This window comes from Schistocerca nitens, chromosome 3 (genome assembly GCF_023898315.1).
Source record: "Schistocerca nitens isolate TAMUIC-IGC-003100 chromosome 3, iqSchNite1.1, whole genome shotgun sequence".
Lineage (NCBI taxonomy): Eukaryota > Metazoa > Arthropoda > Insecta > Orthoptera > Acrididae > Schistocerca > Schistocerca nitens.
In genome coordinates, this window is record NC_064616.1 from 625,449,886 (window position 1) to 625,469,417 (window position 19,532).

The 19,532-nt window shown below is 39.3% G+C and overlaps 1 protein-coding gene across 1 annotated transcript in view; it reads right to left on the bottom strand.

Moving 5' to 3' along the window:
* Positions 1-13,836: 13,836 nt before the first annotated feature.
* Positions 13,837-19,532, bottom strand: part of LOC126248571 (lysosomal aspartic protease-like) — a 45,994-nt gene continuing 40,298 nt past the window's right edge. The window contains exons 8-9 of the mRNA XM_049949675.1: positions 18,803-18,895; positions 13,837-14,156 (exon numbers count right to left, since the gene is read on the bottom strand). Of these exons, the coding sequence (XP_049805632.1) occupies positions 14,004-14,156; positions 18,803-18,895 (246 nt within the window). The 3' untranslated portion in view covers positions 13,837-14,003. The remainder of the gene's footprint in view (positions 14,157-18,802; positions 18,896-19,532) is intronic.

Below are 19,532 nucleotides of genomic sequence, written 5' to 3' on the forward strand. Positions count from 1 at the left end.
TCAACAACACATATGTAAGACAACAAGTGTCTGGCGCAGTTGTTGGATCAGTTACTACAGCTCAATGGCAGGTTGTCAAGATTTAATTGAGTTTGAACGTGATGTTATAGCTGGCGAACAAGTGATGGGACACAGCGTCTCCAAGGTAGCGATGAAGTGGGGATTTTCCCATATGACCATTTCACGAGTGTACTGTGAATATCAGGGATATAGTAAAACATCGAAATCTCTGATATTGCTGCGGCTTGAAAAAGATCCTGCAACAATGGGACCAACGATGACTGAAGAGAATTGCTGCAGGTTTCAATACAGGGCCATCAACAAATGTCAGTGTGCAACCCATACAACAAAACATCATCGATATGGAACTTCCTGGCAGATCTGGAATCATCAATATGGGGTTTTGGAGCTGAAGGCCCACTCGTGTACCCTCCATGACTGCATGACACAAAGCTTTATGCCTCACCTGCGGCCTTCAACACTGACATTGGACTGTTGATGACTGGAAACATGTTGCCTGGTGATGTTCTAGACAACCAAATTACTGAAACAAACAATAAAATGTCTGAAACAAACATATTTCTGAAATGGACAAACAAATTTCTGAAAACTGTGATGCAACCAAAACTGAGTTAGAAAACAGAAATTCTGAAAATTATAATGCTGTTAAACTGGAGACAGGGAATCAAATTCTATCATTCCAGGAAGAACTACGTAATCAGATATGAGTGGATAAAAACTAATTAAGTGATAAAATTGAAACTGCAAATTATAAAATTGCAGGATTAGACAACAGTCGCAAACACAGGATATCCTTTGCTCAGATTGTCAATCAAAAAGTAGCTGATCTGGAAGTTAATTTGTGAGGTGAGATTTCAGAGATTAAGCACAATTTATGTAACAAAGTTTTATCCGTTAACAACAGTTTTGATACAAAATTTTGTAATTTCAACACAAAAGTTTTTTGTGTTGGAAAGATGATTTTTGAAGGGGGGAAAACCAGTGAATGTAAGAATCAGTGTGTCATATTTACAGAATAATTTTCTTGAAGTTCAAAAACAATTATGGTACATAGTTTACATCAAGGTGTTGGTGCAAAACATTTTTTAACACAGGCTGAAATGTTAAGTCCAATGTGCCGGTGAAAAGTTTCACTGGACAGAAAGATCCCTAATCATTTAGCTACAATATAGCAGGTCAGCAACTGGAAGCAGTTAATTCCATAAAATATCTGGGAGTAGGCATTAGGAGTGATTTAAAATGGAATGATCATATAAAGTTGATTGTTGATAAAGCAGATGCCAGACTGAGATTCATTGGAAGAATCCTAAGGAAATGCATCCAAGAACAAAGGAAGTAGGTTACAGTACACTTGTTCGCACACTGCTTGAATACTGCTCACCAGTGTGGGATCCGTACCAGATAGGGTTGATAGAAGAGATAGAGAAAATCCAACAGAGAGCAGCGTGCATCATTACAGGATCATTTAGTAATTGCGAAAGCGTTACGGAGATGATAGATAAACTTCAGTGGAAGACTCTGCAGGAGAGATGCTCAGTAACTCGGTATGGGCTTTTGTTGAAGTTTCGAGAACATACCTTCACCGAGGAGTCATGCAGTATATTGATCCCTCCTACGTATATCTCGTGAAGATACCATGAGGATAAAAATCAGAGAGATTAGAGCCCATACAGAGGCATACTAACAATCCTTCTTTCCACGAACAATACGAGACTGGAATAGAAGGGAGAACCGGTAGAGGTACTCAGGGTACCCTCCGCCATACACCGTCAGGTGGCTTGCAGAGTATGGATGTACATATAGATGTAGATATGGTTGTTTGCATCCTTTTGGTTTCTTAGAATAACATAAATACAATTTTATGCAGATCTGACTTATAATCTTAAAATTAAATGTTCTGATAGGGAGGCATAATATTGGGCAAATTAGATTTGCATACAATATTTAACATACAAGATTTTTGAAAAGAGATTCCTTAATAAATTATGGTCCGAATCAGAACAGGCTACAATCAAAAGCAAATTTCTGAGCTGGCCAAGTTGCAGAGGGGGTATGAAAGAATTTTGTAAAATCAATCAAGGAAACTTGTTGATTTGAACCAACCTTTTGACAAACTGACAAAATCGACTCATTAAAGAGAAGGTTAACTAAGAATGTCCAATGGGTTTGATGCATGGGCCTGACCAATCAGCTGAACAGTTTCTCAAATACACTCCTGGAAATGGAAAAAAGAACACATTGACACCGGTGTGTCAGACCCACCATACTTGCTCCGGACACTGCGAGAGGGTTGTACAAGCAATGATCACACGCACGGCACAGCGGACACACCAGGAACCGCGGTGTTGGCCGTCGAATGGCGCTAGCTGCGCAGCATTTGTGCACCGCCGCCGTCAGTGTCAGCCAGTTTGCCGTGGCATACGGAGCTCCATCGCAGTCTTTAACACTGGTAGCATGCCGCGACAGCGTGGACGTGAACCGTATGTGCAGTTGACGGACTTTGAGCGAGGGCATATAGTGGGCATGCGGGAGGCCGGGTGGACGTACCGCCGAATTGCTCAACACGTGGGGCGTGAGGTCTCCACAGTACATCGATGTTGTCGCCAGTGGTCGGCGAAAGGTGCACATGCCCGTCGACCTGGGACCGGACCGCAGCGACGCACGGATGCACGCCAAGACCGTAGGATCCTACGCAGTGCCGTAGGGGACCGCACCGCCACTTCCCAGCAAATTAGGGACACTGTTGCTCCTGGGGTATCGGCGAGGACCATTCGCAACCGTCTCCATGAAGCTGGGCTACGGTCCCGCACACCATTAGGCCGTCTTCCGCTCACGCCCCAACATCGTGCAGCCCGCCTCCAGTGGTGTCGCGACAGGCGTGAATGGAGGGACGAATGGAGACGTGTCGTCTTCAGCGATGAGAGTCGCTTCTGCCTTGGTGCCAATGATGGTCGTATGCGTGTTTGGCGCCGTGCAGGTGAGCGCCACAATCAGGCCTGCATACGACCGAGGCACACAGGGCCAACACCCGGCATCATGGTGTGGGGAGCGATCTCCTACACTGGCCGTACACCACTGGTGATCGTCGAGGGGACACTGAATAGTGCGCGGTACATCCAAACCGTCATCGAACCCATCGTTCTACCATTCCTAGACCGGCAAGGGAACTTGCTGTTCCAACAGGACAATGCACGTCCACATGTATCCCGTGCCACCCAACGTGTTCTAGAAGGTGTAAGTCAACTACCCTGGCCAGCAAGATCTCCGGATCTGTCCCCCATTGAGCATGTTTGGGACTGGATGAAGCGTCGTCTCACGCGGTCTGCACGTCCAGCACGAACGCTGGTCCAACTGAGGCGCCAGGTGGAAATGGCATGGCAAGCCGTTCCACAGGACTACATCCAGCATCTCTACGATCGTCTCCATGGGAGAATAGCAGCCTGCATTGCTGCGAAAGGTGGATATACACTGTACTAGTGCCGACATTGTGCATGCTCTGTTGCCTGTGTCTATGTGCCTGTGGTTCTGTCAGTGTGATCATGTGATGTATCTGACCCCAGGAATGTGTCAATAAAGTTTCCCCTTCCTGGGACAATGATTTCACGGTGTTCTTATTTCAATTTCCAGGAGTGTATATAGAGATATTGGATACAGGTTTTGAAAGAAATAACAGATAGGGTCTTTGTCCAAATCGTTTCATACAAGAAGGTTACAATAGAAACTGAAGAAATAATTATTATCATGGGGGAAATGAAGGTAATAATCATAGAAATCAAGAAAGGGGAACATCAAGAGAATTTGATAAGAGAGGGGGACAATATAATAGAAAACATCAACAAAGTAATAGAAACTGCAATCATAATCAACATGCACCTCAGCATTTGGGTCACAGTACTAAAGTTAATAAGCTGGTAAAGTAATGCTCACTGCATTTGAGGTGTACAATGTGAGAGTGGAAAATAATACACTTAATTCATGTACCAGTAGTCGTGACAGATATCCAATAGAGAATGATTGTTACAACTTCAGGGTAAGTACACAAAAATACCAAAATAATAGAATTACAGTGTATCAAAAGTTTTAGAGTAATTTCTGGTCAGATTGTGGTAAAGACTAGAACATAATAGAAAAAAAATCTTAATTATGAATTGCAAGAAGGTGATCAAGAAAACTTTTATGGTACTGACATGGGAGAAAATTTTAATGAGTCTGGTGGTAACAACTTAAACATTTACTATATCTTTTCCAAAAATGAAGAAATAGTGGAGCATGAGCAGAATGAGAAATACATGGTAGATGAAAATGCAACTGGTATTTGTAATGGCCTTGGGAGAGCCAGTCATGACAAAACTCTACCATCTGGTGAGCAGGATGTATGAGACAGGCGAAATACCATCAGACTTCAAGAAGAATATAATAATTCCAATCCCAAAGAAAGCAGGTGTTGACAGATGTGAAAATTACCGAACTATCAGTTTAATAAGTCACAGCTGCAAAATACTAACGCGAATTCTTTACAGACGAATGGAAAAACTGGTAGAAGCCGACCTCGGGGAAGATCAGTTTGGATTCCGTAGAAATGTTGGAACACATGAGGCAATACTAACCTTACGACTTATCTTAGAAGAAAGATTAAGGAAAGGCAAACCTACGTTTCTAGCATTTGTAGACTTAGAGAAAGCTTTTGACAACGTTAACTGGAATACTCTCTTTCAAATTCTGAAGGTGGCAGTGGTAAAATACAAGGAGCGAAAGGCTATTTACAATTTGTACAGAAACCAGATGGCAGTAATAAGAGTCGAGGGGCATGAAAGGGAAGCAGTGGTTGGGAAAGGAGTGAGACAGGGTTGTAGCCTCTCCCCGATGTTATTCAATCTGTATATTGAGCAAGCAGTAAAGGAAACAAAAGAAAAATTCGGAGTAGGTATTAAAATTCATGGAAAAGAAGTAAAAACTTTGAGGTTCGCCGATGACATTGTAATTCTGTCAGAGACAGCAAAGGACTTGGAAGAGCAGTTGAACGGAATGGACAGTGTCTTGAAAGGAGGATATAAAATGAACATCAACAAAAGCAAAACGAGGATAATGGAATGTAGTCAAATTAAATCGTGTGATGCTGAGGGGATTAGATTAGGAAATGAGACACTTAAAGTAGTAAAGGAGTTTTGCTATTTAGGGAGTAAAATAACTGATGATGGTCGAAGTAGAGAGGATATAAAATGTAGACTGGCAATGGCAAGGAAATCGTTTCTGAAGAAGAGAAATTTGTTAACATCGAGTATAGATTTAAGTGTCAGGAAGTCGTTTCTGAAAGTATTTGTATGGAGTGTAGCCATGTATGGAAGTGAAACATGGACGATAACCAGTTTGGACAAGAAGAGAATAGAAGCTTTCAAAATGTGGTGCTACAGAAGAATGCTGATGATAAGGTGGGTAGATCACATAACTAATGAGGAGGTATTGAATAGGATTGGGGAGAAGAGAAGTTTGTGGCACAACTTGACTAGAAGAAGGGACCGGTTGGTAGGACATGTTCTGAGGCATCAAGGGATCACAAATTTAGCATTGGAGGGCAGCGTGGAGGGTAAAAATCGTAGAGGGAGACCAAGAGATGAATACACTAAGCAGATTCAGAAGGATGTGGGTTGCAGTAAGTACTGGGATATGAAGAAGCTTGCACAGGATAGGGTAGCATGGAGAGCTGCATCAAACCAGTCTCAGGACTGAAGACCACAACAACAACAACATTTGTAATGTAAATGATGTTACTGAAGAGGGAGGAATTAAGATTAATGAAAAGAGCGTAGCATTCCAAAGGATTGGAAAAGGGCACAGGTCATCCCCGTTTTCAAGAAGGGATGTCAAACAGATGTGCAGAACTATAGACCTATATCTCTAACGTCGATCAGTTGTAGAATTTTGGAACACGTATAATGTTCGAGTATAATGACTTCTGGAGACTAGAAATCTACTCTGTAGGAATCAACATGGGTTTCGAAAAAGACGGTCGTGTGAAACCCAACTCGCGCTATTTGTCCACGAGACTCAGAGGGCCATAGACATGGGTTCACAGGTAGATGCCGTGTTTCCTGACTTCCGTAAGGCGTTCGATACAGTTCCCGACAGTCGTTTAATGAACAAAGTAAGAGCATATGGACTATCAGACCAATTGTGTGATTGGATTGGAGTTCCTAGATAACAGAACGCAGCATGTCATTCTCAATGGAGAGAAGTCTTCCGAAGTAAGAGTGATTTCAGGTGTGCCACAGGGGAGTGTCATAGGACCGTTGCTGTTCACAATATACATAAATGACCTTGTGGATAACATTGGAAGTTCACTGAGGGTTTTTGCAGATGATGCTCTGGTGTATCAAGAGGTTGTAACAATGGAAAATTGTACTGAAATGCAGGAGGATCTGCAGTGAATTGACGCATGGTGCAGGGAATGGCAACTGAATCTCAATGTAGACAAGTGTAATGTGCTGCGAATACATAGAAAGAAAGATCCTTTACCATTTACCTACAAAATAGCAGGTCAGCATCTGGAAGCAGTTAATTCCATAAATTATCTGGGAGTACGCATTAGGAGTGATTTAAAATGGAATGATCATATAAAGTTGATCAGCCACTTGTTCACCCACTGCTTGAATACTGCTCAGCCGTGTGGGATCCGTACAAGATAGGGTTGATAGAAGAGATAGAGAAGATCCAACGAAGAGCAGCGCGCCTCGTTACAGGCTCATTTAGTAATCGCGAAAGCATTACGGAGATGATAGATAAAACTCCAGTGGAAGACTCTGCAGGAGAGACGCTCAGTAGCTCGGTACGGGCTTTTGTTAAAGTTTCGTGAACATACCTTCACCGAAGAGTCAAGCTGTATATTGCTCCCTCCTACGTATATCTCGCGAAGATACCATGAGGATAAAATCAGAGAGAGATTAGAGCCCACACAGAAGCATACTGACAATCCTTCTTTCCACGAACAATACGAGACTGGAATAGAAGGGAGAACCGATAGAGGTAGTCAGGGTACCATCCGCCACACACCGTCAGGTGGCTTGCGTAGTATGCAAAAAAAAAAGTTGATTATTTTGTTGGATTTAAAGATGATTTGTTAGATGAGAAGAAATATCGTTCCACGTTATTCATTAAGTTTGTTAGAGGCAAGTAAAAATGTAAATGAAGTTACAAATCAAGTGTCTGAATATATTATATGTATGAATACTAAGTATGCTCATAAATCAGTCACAGAAAGTGTTCAGAACAAATATGGATGTGAGTTGTCTAATCAGTCTTCAGTTCTAAATCTGGAAATTAGTGATAAAGAGTTTTCTGTACACAGTTCGCATAAATGTTAGGGGAGAGCTACTTAGTTACTCACTTTGAAAAAATTAGCAATGTTGTGCAAAAGAGTTTACTCTGACTGGTGGAAAGAAAACTGCAATGCAATTTATGAATCATATAAAAGAAAGGTAGGGGTGAGTGAAGATTTAATTGAGCTTTCGGGTAACTTGTGGGATGACCATTATAATATAAGAAGCAATGTTATTTATGGTTTAAATATTAATTGGATGAAGATGGTAAGTGACTTACCTACTAGAAACAGGAACAAAAGTATCCAGAATAGCAAGGATATGGAATTGAGTGAAGTTGTTAGGGATTTTCTAGATGAAGGCATTGATACAGGGGCGGATGAGATAGGAAACCCTTATGCTTACTTGAAAATAGGGAATTTGGAAGAAAAAACATTAGCTGATTCATATAGCAGAATTTCTGAATTGTCAGAGGCTTTAAGTAATGAAATTAGGCAATATAAGAATTATATTGAAATTCCAGTTATAATAGGATTAGAGGTGCTACTGGTAGACACAGCACATGGTAAGAAATCAAACTTTACTGACATTTGAAATCAAGTGTATAGAATTTGAACAAAATTGTTTGATAGTTCCAGAACTACATCAAGATTTTATTTTGGGAGCAGATAGGTTACACAAAGTTAGTGCTGCTCTTGTCGGAAAGAGAAAACCTTATGTGTGACAGAAATAAAGGGAAACATAATCTGAACAAAATTTATAAAGGAGGGAAAGGAAGTTGCTTGTGAAAACGTAAATAGGTTGTCATTTAAGAAGGAGGGAAATCATATAGTAAAGAATAATTCAGAACAGGAAGTTGAAGACAAGGAATTAACCCCCAAGCTGGCACACTATTTTTCATAACACCAGCAGGTACGCAGCGCACATTGTATGCATGTAAAGAACTGCTGTCTTCAAGATACCAAGGTAAATATGTATGAGCAAAATCACAGTTTAATTAAACAATGATAAAATAAACTTACATGATATAAGCTAAAGCACTGATTAATTAAACAATAGTGAAATAAACTTTGATTGAAACACTCTGATGCCACGGACAGGAATTACCCTACAGTAATGACTCACTCAAGGCATTAAACGGTGCAGATGCATCAGATCCCATCCAACCATTTACTCGATTACAAATTATATCATTGAGAAAAGCCTCATTGTAGAATTGTGCTGCTAGCTTGTAATCTGGGTCACTTTCTTGCACCGATCCTAATTTTTTCTCACTTAGCTTGCTGTTCATTTTATACTATTGCTGCTCACTTGCACATATGGCAACACAATTTATCACTGTGTTTAAAGCAGTAATGAAGGTATAGTTATGAGCTTACAACTGTGAAACAACAATGGAACAACGCAAAAAAAAAATTATTTGTGGCTGGTGCACTTTATACATAGTCACACCCACTCGAGGGTTAATGAAAACAATTGAGGGAAAGGTATCTGAAACTGAGGGGCTGCATGATGAACAAAAGAATGAGTAAAAAGGTCTGTTATGGAAAGATGGGGACGTGTTCAGTGATACACCAGGACGGATACAGAATTTCTAATGTGTATTAAAACTGAAACCTCTTGGCCCATTTTTTATAAAACTATATAATGTACCAATTGCAAGTAGTTGCAAAAGATGGAAAAGCATGGTATAACTGAGAGAAGTAACAGTGATTATTATAAACCTCTGATGGTTCTGGCAAAATGTGATGGATGTGTTAGACTTGTTTTACACTCCAGACATCTGAAAAAGTTATACATCGAGGAAACAGCAAGCTGGGGAACATAAATGAGTTATTACAAAAGTTTCAGTATATTAAACTGATGACAGGCTTAGATTTGATCTCTGGATTTCATCAGGTTCCACTTGCTCCAGAATCTCAGAAATATACGACATTTTTGTACAATGGTAAAGGTTATCAGCACTGTGATGTATTCTTTGGTTTAAATTAGCTGAGTTCATCGGAGCTTTGAATCATGTTTTAGGTCAGGAATTGTCTTCTAAATTAACCATATATGTTAATGACATTTTGCTTTACATTCAGAATTGGGATGAGAATTTCCTGTTATTAAAAGAAGTGTTTGACAAATTGTGATCAGGAGGGATGACATTAAAATAAGAAAAATATAAATTTGTAGTTAATAAACTGAAGTTTTTGGGATACTGCATTACTGAGAAAAGTACACCTACCGACCACATGCCCATCCACATCCAGTGATGCCATTAGGCTGAGGATGATACGGCGGTCGATCGGTACTGTTGGGCCTTCTGATGCCTGTTTGGACAGTTTTCTAAAGCCATTGCTGAGTTTCCAGTACCCAACAATAAGGATCAATTGAAATCCTTTTTAGTCATGTATGGATATCATAGAAAATACATTAGTAGTCAAGGGTACAAATGCATCACATTTCCGCAACTTACTGAAAAAGAATTCTGTCTAGATATGGGACAGAGTGTGAGGAAGCTTTTCATTCTATAAAAAGTGCTCAGTAACTGCAACGTTCTGTACAGACTCAACTTATCCTTACCATTTTGTTTACAGAGTGAGGTGAGGCAGTGGTTGACACAGTGGCCTCGCATCTGTGAGGAGGATGTGGTTCAAGCCTGCATCTGGCCATCCAGATTTAGATTTTCCATGATTTCCCTAAATCACGCCAGGCAAATGCCGGGATGGTTTCAAAGGGTATGGTCGATTTCCTTCCCCATCCTCATCACAATCTGAGCTTCTGCTCTGTCTCTAATGACCTTGATGTTGATGGGACATTAAACACAATCTTTCTTCCTTAACATTTTGTCTATTTTATGATGATAGTGATTATGGATTTGTTCTATATAAAAATTTTGGATGGGAACAAACACTTGATGGTTGCTTCTGCATGTACGATGCTACAAAAACATGAAAGAATCTAAAATGTAACTAGGAAAGAACTGTTAGCTGTATAATGGACATTTACTAAATTCAGACACAGCTTGTTGTAACAGGACAAGGCATATCTGTGTAGGTCTAGTGGAATGCAATTTGATTGGGCACAGCATTTGAATTACATCCATGTGCAGCATTCAAGGGAAGGTGGCATGCATGCTGTCTCTGGCCAAGGGCATCTTCTGCTCTGCTGGAAGGTGTTACTGACATTGGCCGCATTGTCGCTGCGAGGTCTGTCCATGTGGTTTCAGACAAAGTGTGGACCATGAGTGACCACCAACTCAGAAGGCTGTGGCAGACAGGCAGCCCTTGCTTTGAGGAACCTGGCCGCAGGCCTTTCAAAGCCTCAGTCACCTCCTCCAAAAACTAGTCCCTCATGCTTCCAGCAGGCTCTAAGAGAAGCTGGTAAAGTCCAGGATGTAGACGCTTGATTCATGGGGACATGATGCTCAGCAATGAGCATGACAGTTTATGGTGATTACATTATTTGACTTTGCTGTGTAAGAATGCAAACATAATACCTTGACTTTCAATATAGTTCAGAAAATGAATACTTATGAATGAACATTCAATATCACCAGCATATGTGAGTGGTTAAGGAGCTGTACATTTTAGTTCAATTTGTACTTATTTGTAGTTTTCAATCTTTCACCATGCGCTGATACGGTTTGTCCGTACATTTAGTCACATGTTATACACTAATTGCTATAATATTTGTGTGCATTACTAATTTTCTCATGAAATATTATACTTCTTTTTTCACTATATGGAGGCAGCTTGTCTATTTTCTTCCAAAAAAGAATTTCACAATGAAAATACTGATCACAGATATGGAATGACACATCAATTAAATGGCTCTAAGCACTATGGGACTTAACATCTCTGGTCATCAGTCGCCTAGAACTTAGAACTACTTAAACCTAACTAACCTAAGGACAGCACACAACACCCAGTCATCACGAGGCACAGAAAATCCCTGACCCCACCGGGAATCGAACCCGGGAACACATCAATCCCATTAGCTTTATTAATATTTTTATTTATGCAGTTTTCTCATTGTGTTACTTCTGTCAGGTGACAACCTTTTCGTATTTTGTACCATGGCAATGCATCTAGGCACGGCTCAGGATTTATTTACTTATGTGCATCATGATCTGTATTTTGAACTGTATTAATGTTAAATTACTACAAAAATGAATCAAAAGATATGGGGTGTCGATATTACTGCAAAATTATATATGAAAAAGCTTTGCTAAGTTATTTCATACGATCAACATACATTCTGTGAAACACTCTCTCATATCCTCATCTGTTTCAGTACATGGGTATGATTGGTCGTTTAACTGTTGGTATACACGCCAACTTATGATATTTCATGATGACAGTTTCTTGTATATAAAATTTATCTTCACTTACATTGTTTGTCATCTGAAGATGCTATTGATTGTCTAACTTTACACGTGAAAACATCTTCAATGTAATAATTGTTTACAATTGCTCTGTTGCAAATTAAGTGGTATATGTTAAGAAATTTTACCTCACATTCTTTGGTAGTTTGTCTTCTCATTCCTACAATTCCAACTAAGCTTTGCTTTAATATATTTTGTTATGTGTTAGGGGAACCTGGTTCTGTGTACTAATGCAAGGAATATTTTGTGGGACAAACTGATGGTTCCTTAACGAAGTGAAAGACTACTATTACCATGCTTGAGCAAAAGACACTATGATGAAGAGGTAATAAACTAATGGATAACAGAGTGAGGACCATGAGTGTGGGTAAAGGAGAAGTCAGAAGAACTGATTGTAAGTCAAGACCAGAAGACAAGACTGTACATATTGTAAACAGTTGTAATCTACAATTTTGAAAATTTTTACAGTTTGTCTTGCAATATTGGAAAAAAAGGAGTTTCTGTTAGTACTGGCTTGCTGCAATCACTGTGCTGGCACATTCTCATCCATAAATCTTTATGCGAGGTTTTGGCATTTTTTTTTTTATAAATTTGTGTGTTCATATACAACTATACTCATTAAACTTGATTACTTCCAACATAACAGAAATTATTTATATCTTCTATGTTTAGAAGATTTAACATAAAAACTGTAAATTTAAATACTAAATTTTGCTAAATAGTTATCAGTTAACATATTTGATAATGATTTCAATCTACTGGCTTTAAATGTTATCTTTTTACTAGTTCTTTGGGAATGCTTGGTGGAAAGTTGTCCAGTAATGGAGAAATGTCGTGTTTGTGAAGCAGTAGAAAGCAAACACTTTGTAGTTGGACCTGATAGCTCACAGAAGCAAATGAATGTTACATTTTGTTATTCTGATGATTGAAGGGTTAAAATACAAATATTTACAGATATTTATTTTGTTTCATAAAAAGAGATTCAAAAGGCTTTCAGAATCCTACCAACAGTGGTTTTTATTCATACAAAGTAGGCCTGTGCCATTATCGTACTTCTATGTGAGGACAAGGAAGCCAACTTCAAGACAATCAGCTACGCAAAAATTGCATTTTAGTAAAGTTGTTAAATGCAACTCCATTTATAATAATGACAAACACCCACTCCAGGGACAATTCACTGTATAACCAGTAGTAATGAACTGGTATATTACCATATCCACCAAGCAACTCTTCCACTGGTATGAACAGCCACTGCCAAATTCTGATTGACTGGTTGCAGAGCATGCAACTCAACACAGAATGGTTGATTACAATGGCATCTTACTAAACTATGCCACAAAACCAACTTTTCAGAAACTTCCTGGCAGATTAAAACTGTGTGCCGGACCGAGACTCGAACTCGGGACCTTTGCCTTTCGCGGGCAAGTGCTCTACCAACTGAGCTACCCAAGCAAGACTCACACCTCACAGCTTTACACAGTTTTAATCTGCCAGGAAGTTTCATATCAGCGCACACTCCGCTGTAGAGTGAAAATTTCATTCTAGAAACATCCCCAGGCTGTGGCTAAGCCATGTCTCCGCAAATCCTTTCTTTCAGGAGTGCTAGTTCTGCAAGGTATATATATATATATATATATATATATATATATATATATATATATACAATAATCAGGTGTATACAATAATCTGGAATATAAACTTTCTCTCACCACTAGTGAAGACAAGTTGGTTGGTTGGTTTTGGGGAAGGAGACCAGACAGCGTGGTCATCGGTCTCATCGGATTAGGGAAGGATGGGGAAGGAAGTCGGCCGTGCCCTTTCAGAGGAACCATCCCGGCATTCCCGGCATTTGCCTGGAGTGATTTAGGGAAATCACGGAAAACCTAAATCAGGATGGCCGGACGCGGGATTGAACCGTCGTCCTCCCGAATGCGAGTCCAGTGTCTTACCACTGCGCCACCTCGCTCGGTTGTAGACAAGTCCGTACTGAAACTGACAGAACAGCTAGGTTCTTGAAGCCAGAGGTAGAGTATTTGGATATATATATATATATATATATATATATATATATATATATATAGACACACACACACACACACACACACACACAATGACTATAGCTGCAGAGGATTTTGTTTTTTAAATGGCATTTTTATTTATAATAAATCACATAATTATCAAACAAATGAATAGTAAATCAGTCTGTACAATACAGCAGCCTGTTTCAGCCAGAAAAACAGTGATATAATTGAAATGAACACAAATTACGAGACCGCAAATTTATCATCGACTTTATGCTATATATTAGCTTTTGCAAATCCGATACGGTCACTCTTCATATCAAACTCTGTGTAATACTGTGCAATAAATGATGCTCCTAGTGACCAAATATTACTTGCTTCATTTCCAACCAGTGCAGATAGGCAGACAGTGAAGCCCCACTTTGTAATCTGAAAGAAAAACAAACTTTTATGTATCATAATGCCCATTTATCATATGGTTATAAAATAACCTCTTTCACTTTTATGTACCAGTAGGCACGTGATACTGAAAGCTATGGTTATTCAAATGTGGCATTATACTTGACATTTTATAAACACATATTTGAAGAACAATATTAGCTTCCATCACTATACTAGTATCTCAACAGAAACTTTCTCAGGAAGCCTACAAAAAATGGATTCCAACATATCGAAAAGCACACTACTTTTGTATAAGGACACAACAGTTACAAGGAAAAGTTTACTTTCCATGTTTTCACCTATGATTACCACACTGGACTCGCATTCGGGAGGACGACGGTTCAATCCCGTCTCCGGCCATCCTGATTTAGGTTTTCCGTGATTTCCCTAAATTGTTTCAGGCAAATGCCGGGATGGTTCCTTTGAAAGGGCACGGCCGATTTCCTTCCCAATCCTTCCCTCACCCGAGCTTGCGCTCCGTCTCTAATGACCTCGTTGTCGACGGGACGTTAAACACTAACCACCACCACCACCACCTATGATTACAGCTCTGTGATATCCTTCAAGCTGATAATTTTCAAGCAAAGTATGGCAATGTTTGAATTTAGCCACCCATTTCTGACCTGTTGAAAATGAAAACTGCACATAAGCCTCCACCAGTTTTGGATAAATTTATGTCAATTATGAGCCACTCACGACAAAAGAATTTTATGACTGCACCATGTTCCAGTTTGCCCATTTAAATATAGCATACACAATTGAGCTTCTTTAAAACATATAGACAAGACTTGCAAAACTCAAGTTGCCTCTCTACTTCCATTATTATGCAACATATACCAAAAAATATAAAGCTTATTTCACTGATATCAGTACCATCTTTTAACTAGGCCAAAATATTTTCTTCTTGTCCTTGTTAGTACTACTATCCCTCCCCCCCCTCTCCACAAGCAACTTTTGAATGTGCTGCTGTGGGCAACTTTTACAGTGCCACTTGCCTTTCTCTTTTTCATATTCACATCTAATGTACAAGGGAGAAAATCAGAGTATCAGAGTTACAATGTAAGTATGTAATTTTTTTCAATTCTCTCACTGTGGTGCTTGGATCAAACATGTGGATGGAGGGTGTTGGCAGAAGATGGGGGGGGGGGGGGGGGTCACCTAATTGCCCTCATACAAGAATAAAGTTTGAAATTAATATGAGGTTGTTATTGTAGCCTTTCTTGTAGCATCCTAGATGTATGATTAATCAAGCATTTTACAAACAACGTGGAGCAGACACAGTGAATCATATAACACTTGTTTATTTTCAGCCTTTTTGATAATTTTAAATGGTTATGGTCTCCTCATATTCAAACAAAACTAAAGTATAAATTGCTCAAAAAATATCTATAGACCACCTCATTTTTGAATAAATTACACATTTCAGAATTCTTCAATGGAAAGCAATCTATCAGTATCAGACTTCTATTGTCATTGCCCCTTGGCAGACTGTGAGATGTTATCAACTTAGGAGGTCATTACAATGTGTAGTCTGCATTACTGAGAGTTAATTCCTCTTCACTACGATTATAAGCCAGCACTCATCAGCACATAGTGAATTTACATCGAGTGCCAGTTCTATCCACATTGTCTTCATAACACCTGCACAATTTTGTCACTGCCAACAGCCACTCTAGGACTTATCCATTACACCCAATTAGGGTATCAGCTTTCATTGCTAATCATATTTCAGCATCCGTCATTTTTTGCTCTTTACCTTTTAAATCCAACTTGGAAACAAAACCTATTTTTTTCAGTTTTATTCTGGATTACCCTCTTAAGTTAAATTGAAATACCAAGCAACAACGTCTTTGGCTTGAACTTCTGGTAGAACATGAATAAATTTGACACAACAAATTGGTTACAAGGATTTTAGAGCATAACAACATTATTACTCATCTATGATTGAAGCTATGTAGATTGCATCTTCACTGAGGAACAGTTGTGAACATACTGCCACTGCCGTTACTTTCTAGCCTGGTGTGCTCAAGAACTCACTCCACTGGTGGAGAAGTTTTCTCCTCAGGATGAGTCTTTTTCATTTATGGCAGTACAACTCATACAATCAAGTGTCTTGAGAGGTTTTGTGTCTTCAGTAGGAATTGCCACTGGGCCACACTTGTGTGTAATGGGAAGGATGGAAGGAAAGAAGGAAGAAAAATTAGGGTTTAATGTATCACTGCCATTGAGGTTATTAAAGACGGAGCACAAGCTCAGATTGTCTCAAGGATGGGGAAGAAAATAGCCCATGCTCTTTCATAGGCACTATCCTGGCATTTGTCTGGAGAGATATGGGGAAATTACAGGAAACCTAAATCTGGATGGTCAGACATGAATTTGAACCATTTTCCTTCCAGTAACAAGTCCAGTGTGCTAAGCACGCAATCAGGGACTTAGCAACAAGGCATAAGTCGATGTTGGCATTTTGTCTGCTCAAGCTCAGGATGACGTGTCTCATATATAGCCAGCCTCATATAACGTTGTCTTATACCAAATGTGATAGACCTAAAGTCATGTGTTGAAGTGCTGAATCTGAATTGTCCTTCACTCTAACAAGTCCACAAAATTGTTGATCAGCAGTAATTATGCAGGCAGCTGAAAATACCATTTTCATCATCACCAGTTCAATTTCACCATTCTCATTTGAGTCACCAGCATCACTGTTATTTGTCATGCTGCTCCAAGTACTCAAGCAACACAAGATCAAAATGCCCCAACTGAAATGCCCCTTTATATGACATCAGAATGTCGTAGCAGCACCAGGTAAACCATGCAGCTGACATCAGAGCTACAGGTGGATACAATAATCTGGAATATAAACTTTCTCTCACCACTGGTGCAGACAAGTCCGTACTGAAACTGACAGAACAGCTAGGTTCTTGAAGCCAGAGGTAGAGTATTTGGAACATATTCTCATTAAATAGGAGCTATGGCTGATTACTCCTCAACTAAATGCCATCCTTTGAGTCTCCATACCTTGTAGCACTGCCAAATTAAAATTTGTGATTTGGAACATTAATTAATATCTCAAGATTCACCCCAGATGCAGGCACAATTACAGTATTGATGTACACATTCTGTTTTGCACACCTGAAAGAACCAGCAGTCATCTTAAAAGAGCTTTTCTCAAACAGAGAAAACCACATGAGCCACCTGGTGTCCACCTACAGAGTTCCTTTCAAGTTGGTTATCATCCACAAGCCCTTTTGATGATTTCTGGGGTTGACTGATATATTCCTCATCACATAGCAGAATGACTTCAGGTTATTACAATCACTGCATTCATTTTAAACATACATCCTGCCACATCAATGCAGATACCTTGTCATATTTTCTAGCCAGGTAATAAAAATTTTGACATTAAAGTGGAAATTTACTGCCAGCCATAGGACCAGCCTCTGTGACCCTTCCACTAAAGGTTCAATGCAGATGCAAAAGTGAGAGCCTACACATTATACTGCACTTACTGCTACATGTGATACGACTGGCATCACAGTTTAAATTTAGATCTACAATGGTTTAAAACTCATGTCAAGGCATTCTCCTCATTTCCATGAGGTAGATCACATCTTAATCTCTGTAGCCAAAGAGACAGATCATGTCATGTGCTCTGCATTTCCAGTGGTTATTTCTTTTAAGTGTCACCTGCCTTGAGTGGAATTTATATAGAGTGCTAGTTTTATTTGCATTGTCCACAGCATGCTACGTCAGCAGCTGATCAATATCTCTCTGCTAGTGCCAGTTGTTATTCTGTAACTTATTGAGTCACAGCCACTCTTCGTATCACATTCAATATTATTGTCTTCACTGCATTTGAAAGCCTGAAATCCCAGGCATCTCCTCATTTAGTTTGAATCTTTCATACAAACTGAATAAAGTTTGTACCTATTCTGAAATTGCGTCTGTCAGCCTTCGGGCAGTCACAACACACTGAAAATAATGAAACATGATATGCTTGGCATCCATAAATACCAGCACTGGTTTTCTGTAAGAGGATAGACAGCTTGAGGGCACTCATTTATTTATTTGTTTGTTTTTGAAATCTACATGTAATTAATTATGTTCAGGTATCATGGAATGTACTATTCTTGCAATGTCTGACCTATTCAGTATTGCAACAGTGACCTACCATAAACAGCTACTAAAACGAAGCTGATAGCATTGAAATATACTCTCTGAAAGTAATATTGTTATTTCTTGAGGCTGAGCTTATTTTGCTGTTTTTAGTTGATAGTGTGGTGAGCAAGTTGACTTCAGATTCCATTACTACAGTGTTGCTTCATATAACTTCAGCTTACTTTAAAAAATATTAGTTTCCACTGTGGTCAACATGCAGTTTCTTTCCCTCTACATGAAATTATATTGCATCTTATTTTCAGAACCTTTAGTGCTCCTAAATGTATAACACAGTCACTTTCAGAAAAGCTATATTATCTGAAAGAGAAGCAACAAATTATAGAGTGTAAATTCACACAACGTTCTTGGAAATTAGAGCCACTGTAGATAATCCAGACTAAGGTGATATTTATTCAAACCTTTACATTAATTAAATACAGGTACTATGAAAAAGTAATTTATTACATATTGAACCTTACCTCTTGTACATAATCAGGACCTTTGAGCGTAAAATTTTTTCCCTGCAGGACAAAATGAATAGCAGGGAGTTTGATCACCTTGTTACATGGAACCTTTTTGAAGGAAAAATAAACACATAATTAATAAGTTCATAATGGAAAACTATCTGGAGTTTGTTTGGCAGATTTATACAAAACTTCACTACATATGAAAATACAATAATACACTGGTCACAGCTAATGTTTGGCCGACTTATATACAACTTGACTATATTTGAAAATACAATAATACACTGAGGTGACAAAAATCATGGGATACCTTATAATATCATGTTGGACCTCTTTTTGCCTGGTGTAGTGCAGCAACTTGACATGGCATGGGCTCAACAAGTCGTTGGAAGACCCTGCAGAAGTACTGAGCTATGCTGCCTCTACAGCCATCCATAACTGTGAAAGTGTTGCCGGTGCAGGACTGTGTGCACAAACTGACCCCTGAATTATGTCCCATAGACATTTGATGGGATTCATGTTGGGCAATCTGGGTGGCTAAATCGTTAGCTCGAAGTGTGCAGAATGTTCTTCAAACCAAACGTGAACATTGTGGTCTGGTAACATGGTGCATCGTAATCCATAAAACTTACATTATTATTCGGGAACATGAAGTTCATGAGTGGTTGCAAATGGTCTCCAAGCAGCCGAACATAGCCATTTCCAGTCAATGATTTGTTCAACTGGACCAGACGACCCAATC